Source organism: Ailuropoda melanoleuca, chromosome 7, assembly GCF_002007445.2.
Source record: "Ailuropoda melanoleuca isolate Jingjing chromosome 7, ASM200744v2, whole genome shotgun sequence".
In the NCBI taxonomy this organism is placed as follows: domain Eukaryota; kingdom Metazoa; phylum Chordata; class Mammalia; order Carnivora; family Ursidae; genus Ailuropoda; species Ailuropoda melanoleuca.
In genome coordinates, this window is record NC_048224.1 from 130,892,003 (window position 1) to 130,913,861 (window position 21,859).

General features: G+C 41.0%; 1 protein-coding gene and 1 long non-coding RNA gene across 7 annotated transcripts in view; one reads left to right on the forward strand and one right to left on the reverse strand.

The window, feature by feature from the left end:
• Positions 1 to 21,859, reverse strand: part of NALCN (sodium leak channel, non-selective) — a 288,838-nt gene that overhangs the window by 27,373 nt on the left and 239,606 nt on the right. For all 6 annotated transcript variants that reach the window (XM_034665437.1, XM_019794775.2, XM_019794774.2 and 3 more), the window contains 8 exons: positions 15,845 to 15,936; positions 15,635 to 15,757; positions 13,501 to 13,557; positions 13,140 to 13,260; positions 12,913 to 13,044; positions 11,801 to 11,968; positions 10,034 to 10,138; positions 6,425 to 6,531 (listed from right to left, as the gene is read on the reverse strand). In XM_034665437.1, the coding sequence (XP_034521328.1) occupies positions 6,425 to 6,531; positions 10,034 to 10,138; positions 11,801 to 11,968; positions 12,913 to 13,044; positions 13,140 to 13,260; positions 13,501 to 13,557; positions 15,635 to 15,757; positions 15,845 to 15,936 (905 nt within the window). The remainder of the gene's footprint in view (positions 1 to 6,424; positions 6,532 to 10,033; positions 10,139 to 11,800; positions 11,969 to 12,912; positions 13,045 to 13,139; positions 13,261 to 13,500; positions 13,558 to 15,634; positions 15,758 to 15,844; positions 15,937 to 21,859) is intronic.
• Positions 13,165 to 15,665, forward strand: LOC109488944. The gene is made up of 3 exons (XR_002141845.1): positions 13,165 to 13,235; positions 13,532 to 13,620; positions 15,602 to 15,665. It is a non-coding gene; the product is annotated as an uncharacterized LOC109488944 (long non-coding RNA).

Consider the following 21,859-nt stretch of genomic DNA (forward strand, 5'->3'; position numbering starts at 1 on the left):
CCGGTTTGGGGTTGGGGGGTAATGTTTACCATTTGGAAGGGTGGGCTAGATGGCATTCGTTTGCTCAGTCATAAAAATACATGAATGTCTTATAATACCTTAAAATGTACTTAGCTACTAGGTAATAATGGGGCGTTCTTAGTGGGAGACAACAAAAGGCAACAAACTCAACTTCTAGCTCTAGACGTTCTGCAATGTTTCTGGCTCGTCTTGATAATACCGAGGGCTGGAAACACACTTTTTAGTTACAAACTGCATGGGGGATTCTCACGAAGGGATGCTGGAGTCTGGGTGTGAATTTTTTTTTTTTTAAGACTTATTTATTTTAGAGAGAGAGAAAGAGAGTGGGGGGTAGGGCAGAGGGAGATGGAGAGAGAGAATCTCAAGCAGACTTCCGGCTGAGCATGGAGCCTGACATGGGGCTCGATCGATCTCACGATCCTGAGATCATGACCTGAGACGAAACCAAGAATCTGAGGCTCAACTGACTGAGCCACCCAGGCGCCCCTGGGTGTGAATTTTGCAGTAGTTTTATAACTGAAAACTCTTCTAAAGGTATAAATTACAATTCCTGATGTTAATATAGAAAGTGTAAAAAGAGTAGAATCTGGACACTTTCCTCAATTCTTGACATTATGGGAATATCACGCTGTAAAGTAGTGATGCATTTAGAGGTCACTGAGTGGCAAGAGGTGTTTGCTCATAGCCTAGATGTTTCCAGAACGTTCTCTTCTAGTGGGATTTTTTTTCTCTCATTGCCTCTGGGTGTTCTCAACAGAGACTTCTTGTAGACCTCAGCACTGCGGTATGCTGTCTACACCCACAGTTGATTCCTGATTTCTAAAACACTCTGTCTACACTATTAATTTTTTTGGGAGGGGGATGACTCATTTCTTGTTTTTCTGACGTTTTACTTTTTTCTCCCCACAAACAAAAGTGGTCTTTTCTATATATTACATCTCCCTTACTCATTATGGGTCTTAGCTAACATTTTTGTTGTCAGTAGAAAGATTTCATTGTTTTTCTCTTTTCTTCCTTATTAGACTATTGAAAATAATTACAAGATCTAGACAACTACACACTGGGAAGTCATGACTATCACTGTATTTCCTGAATTTGATGGAGAATTGGATCTGGCACTGCTAAGAAGAGTAAGCCTACAGAAGCCTAGCCAAATTATAATTTGATCATTTCTTTTTCCTGCTAGTTCATTTATCAAAATTTAACCTTCACAGAAGGCAACACTCTGGGGAAAACCTGGGTTAGTACTTTTCTACCATATATATATATATTTTTTTTTTAAATCATAGAAACAATCATGCAATGCACCTTTATAGGTTTTCTTGTTTAAAATATATTTAAACAGTAAATAAAGGGGATCTAATAAAAAGCCATACAGCTAAATTGACTTGCTCCTAAGGGTTTAAGGCTGATTGGTAGAAACGTTTTCCATATAGTGCGAAAGCCCCACTCAGAAATTCCTATTTTGGGATTCTGATTTATATTTTTTAAGTATGAAAGTACAAGCATATTCTCTTGGATTTTTCCAACATTCGTTCCTTTCAATTAAATTTAATATATTTTACAGCAGATAGAAGCCGTAAGGATTCTGCAGATGCCACAGTTTTCTTGAATAAGGATTTTTTTTTTTTTTTAAGCCAAGCAAGCCAGGACTCAGATCTGATATTGAACTTTCTTACCCATCCATTTTCTTTACGTAAAAGTGCTTTTTTAGCTGAATTTGCAGCAACCCAAAGTACTTTCATGTTCCATATCCTTTAGAAGTTAGAATATGTTAAAAATACACTTTTAGGCTAAACCAAGAAAAATAAAAGGGAGAATTATAGACTCAAATAGTTGGAAGAATACATCATATTAAAAAAATAAGTATCCATTTTAATCATCTAAGATGTTTGTGTATGCTTTGTTCATGTTACTAAAATTGGAAAGTTTAAAACTTTACCTATCACTACAGAGGACTTCAGTAAATCCCAAACACAATCCATTATTGTCAATTTTCCTGTTGTCCTTCCTTGATTTGGAAGCCTGTTTAAATATAATCTTTTCTGGTTAATTAAAAAAATATTATAATATTGTCTATCCAATTCAGAAAACTAAGATGTGGGTTCTAACCTCACAATTTTATTAATCTTCTGCCTCCCAGTGAAAAGTGCTCCAAGGTCCCAAGGTCGTGATAAGGAGGGTCGCTCCTCCTCTGGAAGAATTGGGCCCTCAGGAGGAGAGGAGCTCAGCCTGTGACCTTGGGTGGAGAAATGCAAGGGATGGCATCGTCCAAAATGACCCTTCCAAGACCCTGGAGGTAGTCATATTTCTGTTAAACTTAAAAAAGTAAGGAAGTGGTGCCTGGGTGGCTCAGTTGGTTAAGCATCTGACTCTTAATTTTGGCTCAGGTCATGATCCCAGGGTCGTGAGATGTAGCCCCACATTGGGCTCCATGCTCAGTGGGGAGTCTGCTTGTCTCCCTCAGCTCCTCCCCCTGGTTGTGCATGCACTCTCTCTTAAATGGAATCTTAAAAAAAAAAAAACCCAAAAAACAAAAGTTAAGGTAGACTTATATTCTTTATATTCTTTTCCTTGAAGAGCATACTCAAATTGTTTGAGCTGTAGACTCCACAAAATCTGATCTGATCTTCTTCTGCCTAGAACACGTCACACTAGAACTTCAAATTATCTAGGGGTAAACTCCGGGTAAGCCTGCAGTGAACTCAGGGGCTTACTTACATAGCATCTTTAGCATATTGGATTACATTATTTGTAATATTAATTTATGTTCCGCACTACACTTCAAGGTCCTAGAGGTTGGGGGCCACAGCTTGTCCCCAGTGACAGAGTAATGTCTGGAGATCAGAAAGCACTCCATAAATATATTTATTGAAACTGAGTACTTTTTTGATATTTCTCTCATGTATTCCATTTTCCTATGTCCTAGGTCTCTGCTTAAAACAAAACGCACTATATTATAATATATATATATTATACTTTTTACCAAGGTAATTTTTATCTCCTCAAGTCTGAGCGATTCAGAAGAAAATGAATGTATTCATCTGAACAGAGAATATAGAAGCCTGACTGTCTCATGAATTAGGTAGTGCATATTTATGTCCTTCCTAATTAAAATTATCAAAGTATTCCCCAATGCCAATTCCCCAGATATGTTATTTTCTTAGTCATAAATTTGCCAATATAAAATTATAACATTTCTGCTTCTAACCTTGATAAGCTTACTAAAGAAGGAAAATGTGAAAATCATCACGGTTACATCATGTTTGACAGAAGATTTTTTTTTTAAAGATTTTATTTATTTATTCGACAGAGATAGAGACTGCCAGTGAGAGAGGGAACACAAGCAGGGGGAGTGGGCAAGGGAAGCAGGCTCATAGTGGAGGAGCCTGATGTGGGGCCTCGATCCCATAACGCCGGGATCACGCCCTGAGCCGAAGGCAGACGCTTAACCGCTGTGCCACCCAGGCGCCCCTGACAGAAGATTTTTATTTCCCTAAAACTAACCCATATCACAATATTCTGAACAAATGGAAAAGCCCTATTGTAATGGTATTCAAGTGATGCCTCCTCTATGAGCTTATGCTTTTAAAGTATTGTCAAACTTGAAAACCCTAATAATAACTTACATGAAACACTGCATGTCAGTTCATTTGAATTTCTAAAATCACAGGTAGCTGGTTTTATGGAAAAGGCTGAATGCCAGAGCGTGTGGTTGGAACCAGGTTTACTTTTCTCCCAACACTGCCTTCTAGAGGGTTCTAGCTCCCTTCCTGACATCGTGGAGATCCCAAAGCTTTTTGGTCACTTTCAGTTATGTAAGATGAGTCTCATTCTAAAAAGCCCACTCCGTTCTACATCAAACCTCTGTTCTCATGACCTGTACAAGAACCCCTTCCTTAGCCACTCAGCCTGATCTGCAGCGGCTTGAGGAAGGAAGAAGAGCACGGGCCGCTCTGTCTCCTCCTCCCCTTCAGGCCACCATCTGATTCTTACAAGATGGGCGTGTGATGCAGTTGGACTTAGAAATGGATTTCAAGTCCATGTATCTTACACTGGTGGACACTGGCCACTGCTATTCTGGTCCCACAGCTGTTCTTTTCACTGAGCATGTTGTCTGCCATGTTCCTACCTTCTGTAAACTTGATACTTTAACATCTGTCCTACATGCTTATGATAGGCACGCTTCACTTTGGACAGCTCGATAAAATACCCGAATCACCCTGCCTTGGCCTCCTACGTCCCTCATCACCCTCCCACCTCCTTGAGAGGAGTTGTTTTTAGGGCTTGCTTTTCAAACACAGACCAACCAACCCAGAGTCCACAGCCCCAACTACCTCCTTTATCAGCTTCCACACTCCAGGCCACCATCCACCTGCCCTAGTCACCAGGTACCAGATCACTAGGAACAGCCCCCGTGTCCGAGAGCTCACTGAAGTTCCTCAACGAGCCAATCCTCAGCCTGTTTGCCCCCACTCACCCATTCCAACTCAGGGAAACCACAATAAAGGCTCCTGCCCACAGTTCCCCTGCACCTCGTGACTGACCCTCGTGCTTCCCCAGGGGTGAGGCCCCCCCCATCGTCTTGAGAGCCATGAGTAACAAACTAGCTCTTCCTTGGTAATTGTCTCTTGATCTGTTGGCTCTACTATACCTCAGATTTTCTATTAATAGACTATATTTTGAAACATTCCCCAGCATGAGCGTGCCCATTGTGTCATTCCTCCTGAGGGTCATCTTTGGGTGATTCCTCAGTTCTCATTCCTGGAAACTTCCCCACAGCCCCTCCAGGAGGAGCACTGTCTCCCCAACACATAGCCCTTTTCAGCAGAGTTCCATCAAGATGGCTCAGATCAGGTGGCCCCAGGCACTGATGACTTGGAGGCTCCAGGAACACCCAACAACCTCGCCCAGACAGATGGTGAAGGGCAGCTTGCCTACGCGAGCGTCTCTTCTCGCCTTGCTGGTCTCCGACATGAAGCAGTCCCCATGGGGGGCCTCACTTGGCTGAGGAGGCAAGCACCCCTGACCTCCTCCCACAGTGAAGGGAGAGAAGCCACAGCACTGTCTATTGAATTCATTCACTTCCTTGACCCTGTCTCTGAGCGTAGTGTTTCCTTTTACAGAAGCTGGGTGATGGAGGTGGACAATCTTTTAGTCAGTGCTGCTGGGACTGGCATGTTGCTCTCTTTGGAATATAATCAAACTTTATCTCCTAGTGACCTCAGCTTTGAGGATTTGCCAAAATTCCAAAACAGTAGGGAAAAAAAATCTCATTTGATATCTTGATATGAATAAATTATGTATGGTATAATATTCATTTTCACCTCACAAAAAATAAACTCTTTATGCTTCTTTAATATTTTATTTTAATGTAAATTAGACTGCTTTTCTAGTAAGCGCTAGGATAAGGGTATCTCCATGTGTTGTGTATTTCCCTCTCCAGCTCAAGCCACACAACCAAATTCATCTTTTTTTTTCATAATTCTTCAGTATTTAAACAAACTAAAACCCAGTATAAATTGTACTGAATTGTTTATAAAATTGAATTTCACATTAGAGAAATGCCAAAGCTGGTAACAATGAGTCCTAAGGGTACAACTGGGTGAAATGCAATTTCTTTGAAAGAGTTTTGACATTTAGTAGAGCACACCAATTGTGACAAAACAGAGTCATCGCTGTGGTTCACTTGTTATTCTAAGAGGTAAAATGAAATAAAAAGAAAACAGATGACTACTTAAAAGGACAAATGAAGGTAATAGGACACTCAGTTCATCAATGAAGCCTACTGAGAGATTTCATTCATGGTCATTAGTAAACTGGATGAGAAAGAAGGTACTAGGCACTTCTAGTTTTGATGTAAATGCTTTGAAAATTCATTTTCAAGAAAAATGAATTTTAAAGAGAAAGTTAGATATAATCATTTGTGTTTCTGATTATTCCTTTCCAGTGTTTCCATAATGGAAATCCTTCAATGTAAATGGGTTTTAAAATGGAAACAGCTTTATGATTTGGGATTCTCTACAACTATTATGAGGATATCAGATTCTTCCTTAAAGATATAAACTCAGGATGAGTTTAGTTCAATTTGATAGAAAATCTTTGTCTTTTAAGCCTCACTAATTTCTAATGCCATGTGAATCGAGATACATACTTCAAAGTATTAGAAAAATACTGGGGTGATAATCCATTAGTTTCATGAAGCAACACGGGACTCAGCGTTCCACTTGCTCGCTCATTTACTGTATTTTTGCATCCGGTGGTAATTCAGTGCTTTGCCTTGTATTCCTTAAAATCATCTTGGCACCTCTAGCAAAATTACTTTTCATGCCATATTATATTGATTTAAAACCTTATACTGACAAATATAGCATTCTTCAGGATCATTTTCTGATATGCTTACCAAACACGGGGCACCCAAAATCCAGGCTTTTTCTCTCCAGGTCTTAATTTTAAATTTAAGTTCTTCGACACACTTACATTAATTCTGAATATGCCATTACAATCTTCCTAAAATAGGAAAAAAAAAAAAAAAGGAGGTGAGGGAGCCTAGTCAGACAATGAACTCCTAAAAGATCAAAGATAAGAAGCACTTTTAACCTAGAATAGCAAAGGTTTTTTATGTGACAACAGTGATGTGCACAGCCACCCAGCAAACGGGGACAAGGACTGCAGAGGTGAGTAGTAAAAGTTCGTGCTGGAAACATTCACAAGTAGGCAAAGATCCAAACAGACATTCCTCCCAGGAAGACACACAAATGGCTGATGTGCACATTAAAAGATGCTCGGCTTCATTAGCCAGGAAATGCAAACCAAAGCCATGATAGGATGCCACTTCCCATCCACTAAGAAGCTATAATCAAAAAGTCAAATAATGAGCTCTGACAAGGATGTGTAGAAATTGGAATCCCCTCTATACCCTTATCCCCCTGGCACCCCCATGCTCCACACGCTGCTGATGGGATGGGAAAATGGTGCAGCCACGTTGGAAAATAGTGTGACAGGTCCTCAAATGATGAAACAAAGCATTGCTGGAGGACCCACCAATTCCACACCTAGATTTTTACCCAAGAGAAATGAACACAGATATCTACGTGGAAACCTGTTCATGAATGTTTATGTCATTATTATTGTAAATAGCATCAATTATAATGGTCAAAAGGTGGAAACAATCCAAGTGTTCATCAACGAGTGAATACATAAAGAAAACGTCGTGTAGCCACGCGATGGACTATTACTCAGCCTGAGAATGAATGAAGTGCTGACACATGCAAAACATGGATGAACCTTGAAATCACTGTGCTAAATGAAAGAAGCCCATCACTAGTGACCATGTTATGTGACTGCATTCATATAAAAGTCCAGAACGAGGAGCTCTATCGGGACAGAAAGTAGATTAGTGGTTGTTTGGGGATGGGGGTGTCAGGGGGATAAGGGTATAGAGGGGAAAAGTTTAAAAACAGTGTTTCTTTTTGAGGCAATAAAAATGTTCTAAACCTATTATACAACTCTGAACATGCTAGAAACTATCGAATTGTACACTTCTAGTGGCAAATTGTGTAGTATGTGAATTATATCTCCAATAACAGTATTTTTAAAAGATTTTAGGACACGAGTAAGGAGTTTTTCACTCATTTTCTGTCTTTATTCTTTTTGTCTTATCTTTGCATCTTTGACTGTGATTGTCATATTTTGAAACTAAGCCCCTTTCCTGGGTATCATGTGTATACACTTGGATATTTCAACAGAACTTCACATTTTAATCTGGTTAAAGTCACCTTCAACCTTCAACCTTGTTTCCTCCTACCTTTCCCATTTCTGTCCATGGACAAGCACAAAGATCTCAGAGTTGTCTACGGCTTTCTCCTGTCCTGCTTGGGCCTCCTCTCCATTCTTATTTACAGTAGTTTAGTTAATGCCAACATTATTTCTCTTCGGATTACCAATGACATCCTTTAAAACAACAGCCTTCTTACACAAGTAATACCTCTTTAACTTCAAAGGCATGGAGAAACTTACCTACAATTACCCAAAGACAAACACAGTTGACGTTTGGGTATATATCCTTCCAGTCTCTTTTCCTATGCGTGTGTGAGATGGCACAGTTTTTACCCTTCCATAGGCCAATTCTTCAGTTAAAATATATTGCAGTTATCTTCTCACGGTAACATTACACGTTCATCTACGACATTATTCCTATCGGCTGTGTGGCAGTAGGTCAAATAGAGGCTCCCTGACATATTTGGCCTTACGGTCTCTTCCAGTTTCTTTCTGAGCCCGCAGGAGTTCACCTTTGATGGGGTGAGGTGTCCTGGCATCTTAGTTAAAAGCATGGACAATGGGGCCCGGCTGCCTAGACATGAATCGTAGCTTCCCCACTTATTTTGGCCTTGGACAAGTTATTTAACCTCTGTACGTCCATCTCCAGCTTGTTGTGGGTATGAGTAGATAGTGGAAAATCACAATGCACTTAGGCCATTATTAAGATTCTGAGACCTGCAAGATTCCTCCTGGGCTTCATCCTGAAATGTTGTCATCTTTCTGGCCTCCATTCAGTGTGATTCTAAAGTAACCCTTCTTTCCTGACTCGAGCGTGCGGGTAAACGCATCAGCTCTTCATCACCTCCCTCGTTAGCCAATTTGGTTCACCATGACCTTTATGCCATGTTCCTTGTTATGTCTTCTCAGGCTTATCGAAGTTCCAGAAACGTCTGAGGACACAGGTGGTGCCCCACCTAGTGTGTCTCTTCTGCTCTGCCACTTCCTAAAATCCTCGCTGTAACATAATCAATAATGGATTTTGACTGGACAAAGACGTGACCTGTATTTTATAACCATTAGAGAACGAATAATTTCTATAATTGGTACCAATGAAAAATCTGTATTAGATAGCCATATATGCTGGAAATGGAGAAATATGTATTATAGTTAAGCCTATTAGGCCTTCTGGGTACATGTATTTTAATGGACTAAAGGCATTATTTTACCTGGATGAAAGAGGAAATGCTTTTGCTCTTTGTACATAAGCAGTGCGTGGCTCACTTTTTTAGTCTACTTGTACCACAGGGCAGAATCCTAAGAGAAAGGGCGCTGGAGAGTGCAGCAGTGATGGCGAATTATAACCATACTTGTCCGGTGTTTCTGCAGGCTACATCAGTTACCTATGGCATTCTCCCATCTGGCCTTGGGAGGCCATGCTCTCTCCAGTGAAACCGGTTGAAATGAGGTGTGCTGCCTCGAGGCTCGGCCTGTAACCCCCAAACATGGAGGTGGTTCTGCGCTTCTATCTGCCAGCTAAAGAGAGAAGACTCTGAAGACAGCAAAGGGTGGACAAAGAAGGAAGACAAAAGGACCTAAGTCTCTGAGAGGGCATTTGGAGGAGAGCTTCCACCTTACCCAAGATGCAATGTGTTCATGTCATTATGTTCAGCTACTGAAACACTAGGCTTGTCCAGGAGCTGGCCTCCTCTTACTAACACTGACTGAAGAAAGATAAGGCAAAGGGCAATAGCAGAAGGGGTCAAGCTTGGCTCTTTGTTAGCTTTCTTACTGGGGAAGATTCTAGACTTCCCAGTGGAGAGAAAGCTGGAATGGAGAAGCAATGAACAACGGTATGACAGTTAAATTTTGCCTCTTGTCCTTTCTGGGGGGGTGGTGTTTGCTGATATGAGCCTCCTGTGACAACAGAGGCAGGATTAAGTGAGGAGAGGCCCAAAGGGAGAGTGTCTGAGACTCACAGCTACAAGCATCTGGAATCTTGGATGGCTATGCCAAAGGTGTCAACAGAGGCTCACACCGGACCAGCAGGAGAGAGTAGAATAATCTGGGGTGTGCTTTTAATCTCACAGTCCTGTGCTAGTCAGAGAGACACAGTGCCTGCTTTAAAAGGAGTTGGTGGGAAGAGAATTCTTAGTTTTGTGAGGGGGTCCTCAAAGTAGCCTCAGCACGTGCTGATGGAGGGGTGGTGAACTACCCCAATTTTAATCCCAAAAGACAGAAAGCAGTATCTTACCCTTCTAATAATGTTGGGATCATTGCACTTGGCCAGTTTTCCCGCAAAAAGCTGAACTCCAAAGCTTGCAAAAACAAGCATTAGTGTCAACAAAAGAATGGAGACCTGAAAAAAATCGGTGAGACATCATATCTCTGGGTAAGAAACTCAACAGTAGGCTTGATTTGAACAGGGATGGGGACACATGACTTTTCAGATAATGTGGTATGAAATCCTTGGTCTTTTCAGGATATCATCTAACTTTTCCACCTCAGGTCACTCAATTAGCTTTGCTGGAATGTAAAAAGAAGGGAATTAACAACAGGTTTTGGATTTTTAGAATAAATACACGTGACTTTCAGGTAAGAAAACGGGCTAAGGTATTTTTGATATGACTTGGGTTTTCCTGATTTTGAAATCGAGACTTTAATAGAACCAAAGAAAAGTGTTTGAATGATTATATTTCCTTCATTTTCTCCAAATGGATTCCTACCTCTATCAGCAGAACATAAATTAGGGAGAGAGTGATTTTGCTTTCTTGTGAGCAGTGAGGACATCCAGAGCAGGTGAGAGCATTCGCCCGAAAAAGCAAATCTGTTAATTGACTGGTGCTCCCTCTGGTGGACGGTGCCTTGGTCTCAGCCGAGAAAAGTAGCAAAGGGTAAAAGCACTGAACAAAACCCCTGACCTGTGCTGCGAGAATAATCTAAACATACACCTTAAATGTCCTAAAGTCACATAGAAACATCATCAGGAGAAAGGCACAAATAGATTCTCTGCCAAATTCTACCAAGGCTCCAAGATGCATATACATTAGCAGTCAGGTGATACCCTTTTTTCCTTCGGTTCCAGCTGTGTGAAAAGCTACCGTGTTGTGGTTTTAGCGCAAAGATAATATGGGATTTCAAATACGTCTTTAAAAAAATATTAGCGATTCTGTACCTATAGAAACATCACAACCTGTCTTTAAATTACCCGAGAATCAACTGCAGCTACAGCTGTTCTCTCCCTGTGGGTGTGTTTCTAGAAAGCAAGATGTAAAATAAGCTTATGTAAATTAATTCATGTTTTCCATGCACGAGCAGAACTCATCAATAATAAAGAGAATCCTTTGATCACTCCTTTGTAAGGCACAGATCTTTCTGTAACGATTGTGAGCAATGAGCTGCCTACTTATCGTTTTTTTCTGCAGCCCTGCTCTTGGAAGACCCTCAGTCGGGATTGCCCCACTAAAAAGAATGTTTTCTCCCCATTTTCAAGTATTCATTACTGTATCCTGAGGCTACGGAAAGTGGGGTATACTTGTATGTGACATTTTTTTGAAGTTGCTTTATGTTAACACTCCAAAGATCGGAAACAAAGTCTATGCTGTAAGAAAAATGGGACATACAAAATGAAATAAGGAGCCCAAGGTGTTAACTGCTAATATTTGTGAAGTAGGTGGTGTTGAATCTTATCTTTAATTTCTAGATAAGGAAATGAAACCCAGAATAAAAATTAGGGTGATGAGTTAGGAATGGAAGTGTTAGCAAAGACAACCTCTTGGATTCTTCCTTTCATTGTACTTTTACTAAAAATGTTCATTGAATCAGATATACCAACAAGTCAGAGCATGTGTGGGTAAAGTTCCCGAATGTGTGTTGTGTTTTGTTAGGGCCTTTATAGTCCTCTGCAGATAAACGAGATTGTAGACTTGCCCCTGGCAAGCGAGGCTCCCTGTGCCCCCTCGTTAGCTTCATCACAGAGCGGGGCTGTGTGAACTGGAAGCAAAGGGTAAGTGTAACATACCAGGAAAATTTCCTTGAAGCCGCTGAAAAGTTCTCGAACAACTTTCCTCATCTGGGGCACCAGTTTGAATATCCGCAGAGGTCTCAGGCACCGAAGAACCATTAAAAGCTGAGCTCCCGATTCAGCAGGTACGTTTTGAGGCATCCAACAAAGAAATATCAAGCTCACCTAGCAAGGGGAAAAGAAACCCCTAGAATTTATACAATTTATCTTTCGCTATCCACACCGTCTGAGAGCCAACTGCATACAACTTTCCTTGAGCAGAGATTCCACATGGCCCGTAGGACAAGCATTCACCAGGTGCATATTCGATCTCTGAATTCTGAACCCAATCTACACCTGCTAGTGGCTCCAAAGGAAAAGTCATCAGCTGTTCGCAGGCGTGAAATGGGGGTGCCCACACTGTGTGTACCCCAGTGCATTCTGCTCCTTATTTTAACTTACGCACTGGAGGCGCAGGTTAAAATTCCTTTGATCAAGGATACTAAGTCTCGCGCTTGACCTGATTCTCACTATTTTATTGACAATCTAAAGATACTGCATGTTAGTGGTTATGATTCTCCCTGTTATTTTGGAAAAAACATTGATTGTATGCTGTCTTGGACATACAGAAAAAATGAAATGTCTTTGAGTCCCTTCCTATGGTTTCCCAGTTTAGTTTGAACTGAACAGCTGAATGGTCACCTTGTCTCTCCAGGTATTTTGTATATTGGAATTGAAAGAAAGGTCCGAGCACTCTCACGTTAGCTTGCTTTTAGCAACGAGGAGCTCATCAATCAATTATATGATGGAGGTGGGTTTTTTTCTTTTTCAAATATGGGAGCCACAGGATTGTGGGGTGCAAACGAGATTTCTGTTTTAAGCCTTATTAATGTATATCTTGCGTGTGTAAGAATGTGGTTGATGTATGTGAACCATATCCATGGAAATTTTTAATGCTTCTCATTTAGATTTTTACATGCATGTGCTTCATTTGCCTTTAGTAGATTGCTTGAGACTCAGTAATGGCATCTAAACCTCTGGGACTCGCATATCTTTCTCTTGTACCGAGAAAGGCAGGAGAGTTCACAAAGCCACAACAGCTTACATTTAGGAAATAACCAGAGACTTACAAGATATATAAATATGTCCATGACTCCACCAAAGTCCCTGATGACAGCAGTTGGAGTGAAAAATAGGCCATCGGCCATAATCTTCAGGTTAAGCTCGATGCTCATGAATATCACAAACACGTACTCGGCGATCTGAAATGGGCGAGAGGCAGCTGCGTCACCGGGAAGGGAAAAGCCGCAGCCCAGGGTTTTCCGCTGAGCTGTGGGCTGAGATTCGGCAGCCGTACCTGCAAAGTCGGGGCGTGCATGACTCTTCGAAAGGGGGACTCAAACATCATGGAAATGCAGGAACAGATGGTTACGATGATCATGACCCAGTCCAGGTAAGTCACCAATCCCAGCAAATCACTGCCAAAGACCAAACAAAGCTGAGAAACGGATGCTGCAGGGAAGGCCGTGCAGGTGAGATGACCCTCTGTGATTCTATAAATGTAACTGGCGTTTTTTTTTTTTTTTTGAAACCCCCCATTGTCTATTTCCTAGCAGGATATGGCAAGAAAATAAAGGGGATCTTTACATTTTTATGCAGCATAAAATAGTTCATGGAGATTTCGAATGTGCATGGAAAACAGGCTTTGTGATGCTTACTAAAGTTGATGGTACTTTGTATTTTTCACAGCTCCTGTGACGGGATCGGTTTTGGATCTGTAAGAGACAGCAAACACAGCATTCTGCAACATAGCAAGCGTGTTCTCACTTGGCAGCGTGGTATTTACAAACATCTTATCTACCTAAAATCTCTTTTATATCCTCTGTAAAATTACATTTCCTGGAACTGTGGGACTTTCAAAGGCAGAGAACATTAGATGACAGAAAAATCAGAAGAGTTTGATGTTTGTGAAAGTTTAAAATTTCTCAAAATACTTGATTTCAGAATTCATGACTCCAATCAAAAATTTCTGACATGGATGTGACAAAACTTTGACTTCCATTTCAAAACACTCTGTTAAAATCTCTGCCTTAGTTAAGAATTCCCTCATGATTGTTCAATTAAACCTCCAGAAATTAAATACAGCTCCCCTGCCCTGTGTTTAACTGTGATCTTGTGGAGTGATTTATATAGAATTTCTTAAGGCCCCCACTTCTAAGTTTCACTTTCGGGGAGCCCGTGATCAATCTTCAGTGAAGCCCCTGACGGTCTGTGTGTGTGGGCTCTCAATTACAAGAGTCTTCCTCGGCCCACATGAGCTGCAGAGCTGACAAAAGGAGAGTAAGTCCACGCTAAGTGGAGTGAAGAATTAGCAATTAGTTGTTAGCATGGAGGCAGCCAACAGGATAATTCCAGATGAAACACTCGCTTGAGGAACTGATCAAATCAACTCTAAACTACTGGCTTCTTTCTTTATTGTGTGAAAACTCGGGCAAGTTTTTAATCATTATGACTCAGGTGCTTTAAATGGTGAGGGTCTTTCTAGAACAGCTGAGAGAACACTAGACTGCCAGTCAGAGACAGCTATGCGCTAGCTGGTATCCCCGTGAAAACCTTAAAATGTCCTCTGTTTGAGGAGGGGGTATACAAATGACGCCAAATGGCTCCTGAGGTGTCTTCCAGCCCTGAAATATTACCACACTGTATTAGTTTCCTAAGGCTATTGTCACAAAGGAGCACAAAGCGAGTAGCTTAAACAACAGAAACATTTTCTCTAGGTTCTGGAGGCGAGAAGTCTGAGAGGAAGGTGAGGGCAGGGTTGGTTCCTTCTGGAGGCTGTGAGGGAAGGACCTGCTCCAGGTCTCCCTCCTTGGTGCGTAGATGTCCGTCTTCTCCCTATGTCTTCACATTGTCTCCCCTCTATGAGTATGTCCAAATGTCCTCCTCTTATAAGGACAACGGTCATATTGGATTAAGGTCCAGCTTAATCACCTCATTTTAATTTAATTACCTCTTTAAAGAGCCTATTTCGAAATAAAGTCACATTCTGAGGTACGAGGGGTAAAGCTTCAATATACAAATTTTTGGCAAGGGGACACACACAGTTCAGCCCATAACAGATAGTGATTATCATATGCTCTAATAATAGCATCAGGAAAGATCCAACTACTTAGATGGAAATCTTTCACACTTTCTCCAGGACTCTTAAAGTCTTCAGGATATTTACTAAAGTTATGCGGGACAAAAATTCCATTTCATCCACTGGTTGCCTGCTAACATTAACTTGGGGCGTCACAAGTGCAGTGTCCTCCTGGTCGACCATACCGACAGCCTCTTACCCATTCCTCCTCTCTTATCAAAACCAGAGACACTGGCCAGTGGGGTTGCTTCTCATAACAATTGGCAATGGCAGCACTAGTCAACTTTATTTCTATTTTACATTTTTCTAGGACAATCCAATTAGAACCACAAAGAAACTACAAGTCTTAAAGAAGGTGTGGGCAATGACCTTCCCCATGTCATTCAGTCTACTCTTGGTTCAGTATTTCCGAAACAAAATGTAGAGTTAGTCACACTGACAGAAACGTATTGGGTGACTGTTAAAAGTGAGCACATAAAAATGGCTGTTCAGTGTTTTATAAACGTGAGTTTTATATAAATGTTAACGACTTGCAACCTTTGTTTGTTTTCCACCTGGTCGGCCGCTCAGCAAAGAGGAGCAGCATGATTAATTAGCCCATGGTTTATTTTGTGACCCCATTAGGATTACATGTTCCTTCTTCCTCGTATGACACCCCCCCTGCTGTTTGTACGACACAGGCCGAACACCTGGATGAAATGGAGTGTACTTACGCATTGAAGCGTGCCCGGACCACCACCCGGCAAAAGTTTCTGAACCTGTGCTCCCGTCCAACGATGAACAGTGGCTTGTCGAAGTATGGGTGATTCTCTCTCAGCTCCTCTTCCTGCACTTTCCTGGAAGGGGACATTCACGTACAGTAAGGCTGAGGGAAAGGCTGCCATTCCAGAGCGAGAGCCCAGGAAGACCATAGAGCCCCATACCGTTTCATTTCCGCTTGTTCCTTTTTTTCCTGGATCATCTTGATTTCACTGTCTTCTCTTTGTGCATTTCTATATCTCACTGTATTGGAATGCTAGAAATACAATAAAAGGGGGCATATCAAGAGGGAAGATTTTTTTTGAAGGCCCAGAAAGATCATTTTTAGAAAAGCTGAAATAAATATCTTTATTGTAATATATATATTTTTAATGACCACAGTCATCTTAGCAAGGGTATTTTTTTCCTTCTAAAGAGTATTTTTTCCAATAAAAGTATTTGTTGAGGACCTATTATGTGCCAGGCACTGTTGTAGTGCTGGGGATATGACAAAAAAGCAAAAAGAAAGGATAAAATCCAGTTCTTGTGGGGCTGACAATCTAGTCAGGGGAGACAGATAAAAATTGAATCACAATATGGGAGGGGGTTAGAAGATGTTTAGTGCTATGGTAAAAAACAAAGGGGACAGAGCAGACCAGTCACAGTCACAACAGGCCCCAATAAGAAGCTGTTATTTGAGCAAAGATGAGAAGGATCTGCCGGCCACCGGGTATCTGCGGAAATGCGCTTTTCCAGAGGAGGGATGGGTCCTCATGCACAGGGAACAGTTGTGTGCACATGGAACAGCCAAGATGCCCTGTGGGTGGAGTCAAGAGGGCAAGCACCAGGGTAGAAGACACTGAGATCAGAGGGGTGGGAGGGGGCCTGATCATGCAGGACCCCAACTCTGGTTCTCACTCCCTGGGACATGGGCAGCCATTGCTCAAATAACCTGATAGATATTATCGCAAGTATTCCTTAGATTTCATTATCTCTATCTTCTATCATTTGGAATAAGTGAGATAGATGAAACTCTCTATTTTAAATTGCTTCTGTTATCGAGGAAAAAATATCAGGAATGATTTTCTTTTTAACTTTTATTTTTATTTTATTTTATTTTTTTAAATTTTTTAAATTATATTATGTTAATCATGATACAGTACATCCCCGGATTCCGATGTAAAGTTCGATGCTTCATTAGTTGCGTATAACACCCAGTGCACCATGCAATACGTGCCCTCCTTACTACCCATCACCAGTCTATCCCATTCCTCCAGCCCCCTCCCCTCTGAAGTCTTCAGTTTGTTTCTCATAGTCCATAGTGTCTCATGTTTCATTCCCCCTTCTGATTACCCCCTTTTTCTTTATCCCTTTCTTCCCCTACCGATCATCCTAGTTCTTATGTTCCATAGATGAGAGAAATCATATGATAATTGTCTTTCTCTGCTTGACTTATTTCACTTAGCATTATCTCCTCCAGTGCCGTCCATGTTGCAGCAAATGTTGAGAATTCGTTCTTTCTGATAGCTGAGTAATATTCCATTGTATATATGGACCACAGCTTCTTAATCCAGTCATCTGTTGAAGGGCATCTCGGCTCCTTCCATGATTTGGCTATTGTGGACAATGCAGCTATGAACATTGGGGTGCATATGGCCCTTCTCTTTACTACGTCTGTATCTTTGGGGTAAACACCCAGTAGTGCAATGGCTGGGTCATAGGGTAGTTCAATTTTTAACTTTTTAAGGGACCTCCACACTGTTTTCCAGAGTGGCTGTACCAACTTGCATTCCCACCAACAATGTAGGAGGGATCCCCTTTCTCCACATCCTCTCCAACAATTGTTGTTTCTTGCCTTGTCTATCTTTGCCATTCTAACTGGCGTAAGGTGGTATCTCAGTGTGGTTTTGATTTGAATTTCCCTGATGGCTAATGATTTTGAACATTTTTTCATGTGTCTGTTAGCCATTTGTATGTCTTCATTGGAAAAGTGTCTGTTCATATCTTCTGCCCATTTTATGATTTGTTTATTTGTTTCTCGTGTATTGAGTTTGAGAAGTTCTTTGTAGATCTTGGATACCAGTCCTTTATCTGTGGTGTCCTTTGCAAATATATTCTCCCATTCCGTGGGCTGTCTCTTAGTTTTTTTGACTGTTTCCTTGGCTGTGCAGAAGCTCTTTATCCTGATAAAGTCCCATAAGTTCATTTTATCTTTTATTTCTCTTGCCTTTGGAGATGTGTCGTGAAAAAGGTTGCTCTGGCCGATGTCATAGAAGTTGTTGCCTATGTTCTCCTCTAGAATTTTGATGGATTCCTGTCTCACATTGAGGTCTTTCATCCATTTGGAGTTTATTTTTGTGTATGGTGTGAGAGAGTGGTCAAGTTTCATTCTTTTGCATGTAGCTGTCCAATTTTCCCAGCACCATTTATTGAAGAGACTGTCTTTTTTCCACCGGATGTTTTTTCCTGCTTTATCAAAGATTAGTTGCCCAAAGAGCCGAGGGTCCATTTCTGGGTTCTCTATTCTGTTCCATTGGTCGATGTGTCTGTTTTTGTGCCAGTACCATGCTGTCTTTGTGATCACAGCTTTGTAGTACAGCTCGAAATCCGGCATTGTGATGCCCCCAGCTTTGTTTTTCCTTTTCAACAGTTCCTTGGAGATTCGGGGCCTTTTCTGGTTCCATACAAATTTAAGGACTATTTGTTCCAGTTCTTTGAAAAATGTCCTCGGTATTTTGATCGGGATAGCATTGAAAGTGTAGATTGCTCTGGGTAGTATGGACATTTTAACTATGTTAATTCTTCCAATCCATGAGCATGGAATATTTTTCCATCTTTTTATGTCTTCCTCAATATCTTTCAAAAGTGATCTATAGTTTCTAGCATATAGGTCCTTTACGTCTCTGGTTAAGTTAATTCCAAGGTAACGCATGGTTTTTGGTGTTATTGTAAATGGGATGGATTCCCTAATTTCTCTTTCTTCAGTCTCGTTATTCGTGTATAGAAATGCAACTGATTTCTGGGCATTGATTTTGTATCCTGCCACCTTACTGAATTGTTCTATAACTTCTAATAGTTTGGGAGTGGATTCCTTTGGGTTTTCCATATAGAGTATCATGTCATCTGCAAAGAGAGACAGTTTGACTTCTTCTTTGCCGATTTGGATACCTTTGATCCCTTTTTGTCTTCTGATTGCTGTTGCAAGGACTTCTAGTACTATGTTGAATAATAGTGGCGAGAGTGGGCATCCTTGTCGTGTTCCTGATCTTAAGGGAAAGGCTTCCAGCTTTTCCCCATTGAGAATAATGCTTGCAGTAGGCTTTTCATAGATGGCTTTTATGAGATTGAGAAATGTACCCTCTATTCCTACACTCTGAAGGGTTTTAATCAGGAAAGGATGCTGTATTTTGTCAAATGCTTTTTCTGCATCAATTGAGAGGATCATATGGTTCTTGAGTCTTTTCTTGTTGATATGATGTATCACATTGATTGATTTGCGAGTGTTGAACCATGCTTGCATCCCAGGTATGAATCCCACTTGGTCATGATGGATAATCCTTTTAATGTACTGTTGGATTCTATTAGCAAGGATCTTGTTGAGGATTTTGGCATCCATATTCATTAGAGAAATCGGTCTGTAATTCTCCTTTTTGAGGGGGTCTTTGCCTGGTTTGGGGATCAAGGTAATATTAGCCTCATAGAATGAGTTTGGTAGCTTTCCTTCTGTTTCTATTTTTTGAAATAGCTTTAGGAGAATAGGTATTATTTCTTCTTTGAATGTTTGGTAGAATTCCCCAGGAAAACCGTCTGGGCCTGGAGTTTTATTATTTGGAAGGTTGTTTATCACTGACTCAATTTCTTCATAGTTAATTGGCCTATTTAAGAAATCTATTTCTTCCTGTTTCAGTCTTGGTAGTTTATAGGTTTCCAGGAAGGCCTCCATCTCTTCCAGATTGTTTAGTTTTTTGGCATATAGCTGTTGATAAAAGTTTCTAATAATCCTTGCAATTTCAATGGTGCTGGTCGTGACCTCTCCCTTTTCAGTCATAATTTTAATAATCTCAGTCCTTTCTCTTTGTTTTTGGACAAGTTTTGCCAGTGGTCTATCAATTTTATGGATTCTCTCAAAGAACCAGCTTCTAGTCCTGTTGATCTGCTCTACTGTGGTTCTGGTCTCTAATTCATTGATTTCTGCTCTAATCTTGGTCAACTCCTTCCTTGTCAGTGGGTTAGGCCTGTCCCTCTGTTGCTGTTCCAGTTTCTTGAGGTGAGAATATAGAAACTGCATTTTAGATTTTTCTATTCTTTTGAGTGAGGCTTGGATGGCTATGTATTTCCCCCTTAGGACTGCCTTTGCAGTATCCCATAGGTTTTGGACCGTTGTGTATTCATTCTCGTTGGTCTCCATAAATTGTTTAATTTGTTTTTTGATTTCCTGGTTTATCGAGTCATTCTTGAGCAGGATGGTTCTTAGCCTCCAAGTGTTTGAGTTTCTTCCAGGTTTTTCCTTGTGGTTGAGTTCCAATTTCAGAGCGTTGTGGTCTGAGAATATGCAGGGGATAATTTCAATCTTTTGGTATTGGCTGAGACCTGTTTTGTGTCCCAGAGCATGATCTATTCTTGAGAATGTTCCATGGGCATTTGAATAGAATGAGTATTCTTTGGTTCTGGGGTGTAGTGTTCTATATATATCTATGAGGTCCAACTCGTCGAGTATGGCATTCAAAGCCTTTGATTCTTTGCTTAGTTTTTGCCAGGGTGTTCTGTCTATTTCTGATAGTGGGGTGTTGAGGTCCCCTACTATTACTGTGTTCTTATCTATATGTCTCTTTATTTTGGTTAAGAGTTGGCTTGTGTATCTTGCTGCTCCCCTGTTGGGGGCATATATATTAATAATTGTCATATCCACTTGTTGAATACTTCCTTTAAGAATAATATAGTGCCCTTCTGTATCTCTCTCTATGGCCTCTAGTTTAAAATCCAGTCTATCTGATATGAGAATTGCTACTCCAGCTTTCTTTTGAGGTCCATTTGCGTGGAAGATGGTACTCCATCCCCTTACTCTAAGTCTGAATGCATCTTTGGGTTCAAAATGAGTCTCTTGTAGACAGCAAATGGATGGGTCATGTCTTTTTATCCAATCTGCAACCCTGTGGCGTTTTATGGGAGAGTTTAAGCCATTTAGATTGATAGAGATTATTGACAGATATGATTTTAATGATGCCATTTCTCTTTAAAGTCTTTGTATCGGTTGTGACTTGCTGCTCTGTATCACTCTTGGGGCCTTTTTACCTTTATAGAGCCCCCCTTAATATCTCCTGTAGGGCTGGTTTCGTGGTTACGAAATTGGTTAATGATTGGCGATTTTGGAACGTCTTTATTTCTCCATCAATTCTGAATGACAGCTTTGCTGGATAAAGGATCCTTGGCTGCATGTTTTTCTCTGAAAGAGCTTTAAAAATGCCCCCCCAAGCCTTTCTCTCATTCCAGGTCTCTGTAGACAGGTCTGACGTAATCCTGATACCTTTGCCTTGGTACGTGAGAAATTTCTTTGCCCTGGCCGCTTTCAATACTGTATCCTTGGATCTAATATTTGCGAATTGCACTATGACATGCCGTGGCGTAGGTTTGTCCTGGTTGAGCTTGGATGGGGTCCTCTCTGCCTCTTGGACACGAATGCTTGTTTCCCTTGCTAGATTAGGGAAGTTTTCAGCTACAATTTGTTCAAATATCTCTTCTAGACCTCTGTTTTTCTCCACCCCTTCAGGGATGCCGATGATTCTGACATTGGATCGTTTCATAGAGTCAGTAATCTCCCGTAATCTACATTCGTGGGCGTGGATTTTTTTAAGACCAGCTTCTATTTTCGTTTTTTCTTCTACTAACCCATCCTCCAATTCGCTAACGCGTTCCTCTGCCTCGGTGACCCTGGCCGTCAGAGCCTCTAGTTTTGACTGTATTTGGCCCATAGAATTTTTAATTTCTGTCAGATTCGCTCTCATTTCTGCCCTTAGGGATTCTATATTCTCAGCAACGCTTTCTCTGATGCTTTTTTCAAGTTTACTCATCATCTTGACCATTGTTGCTCTGAATTCCATTTCTGATAATTGGGATACATCCATATGTATTAATTCTGTGGCCGAGGCCAATTCTGTGGCAGAGGCCACAGACTCATTATCTTTTCTTTGCTGGGGGGGACT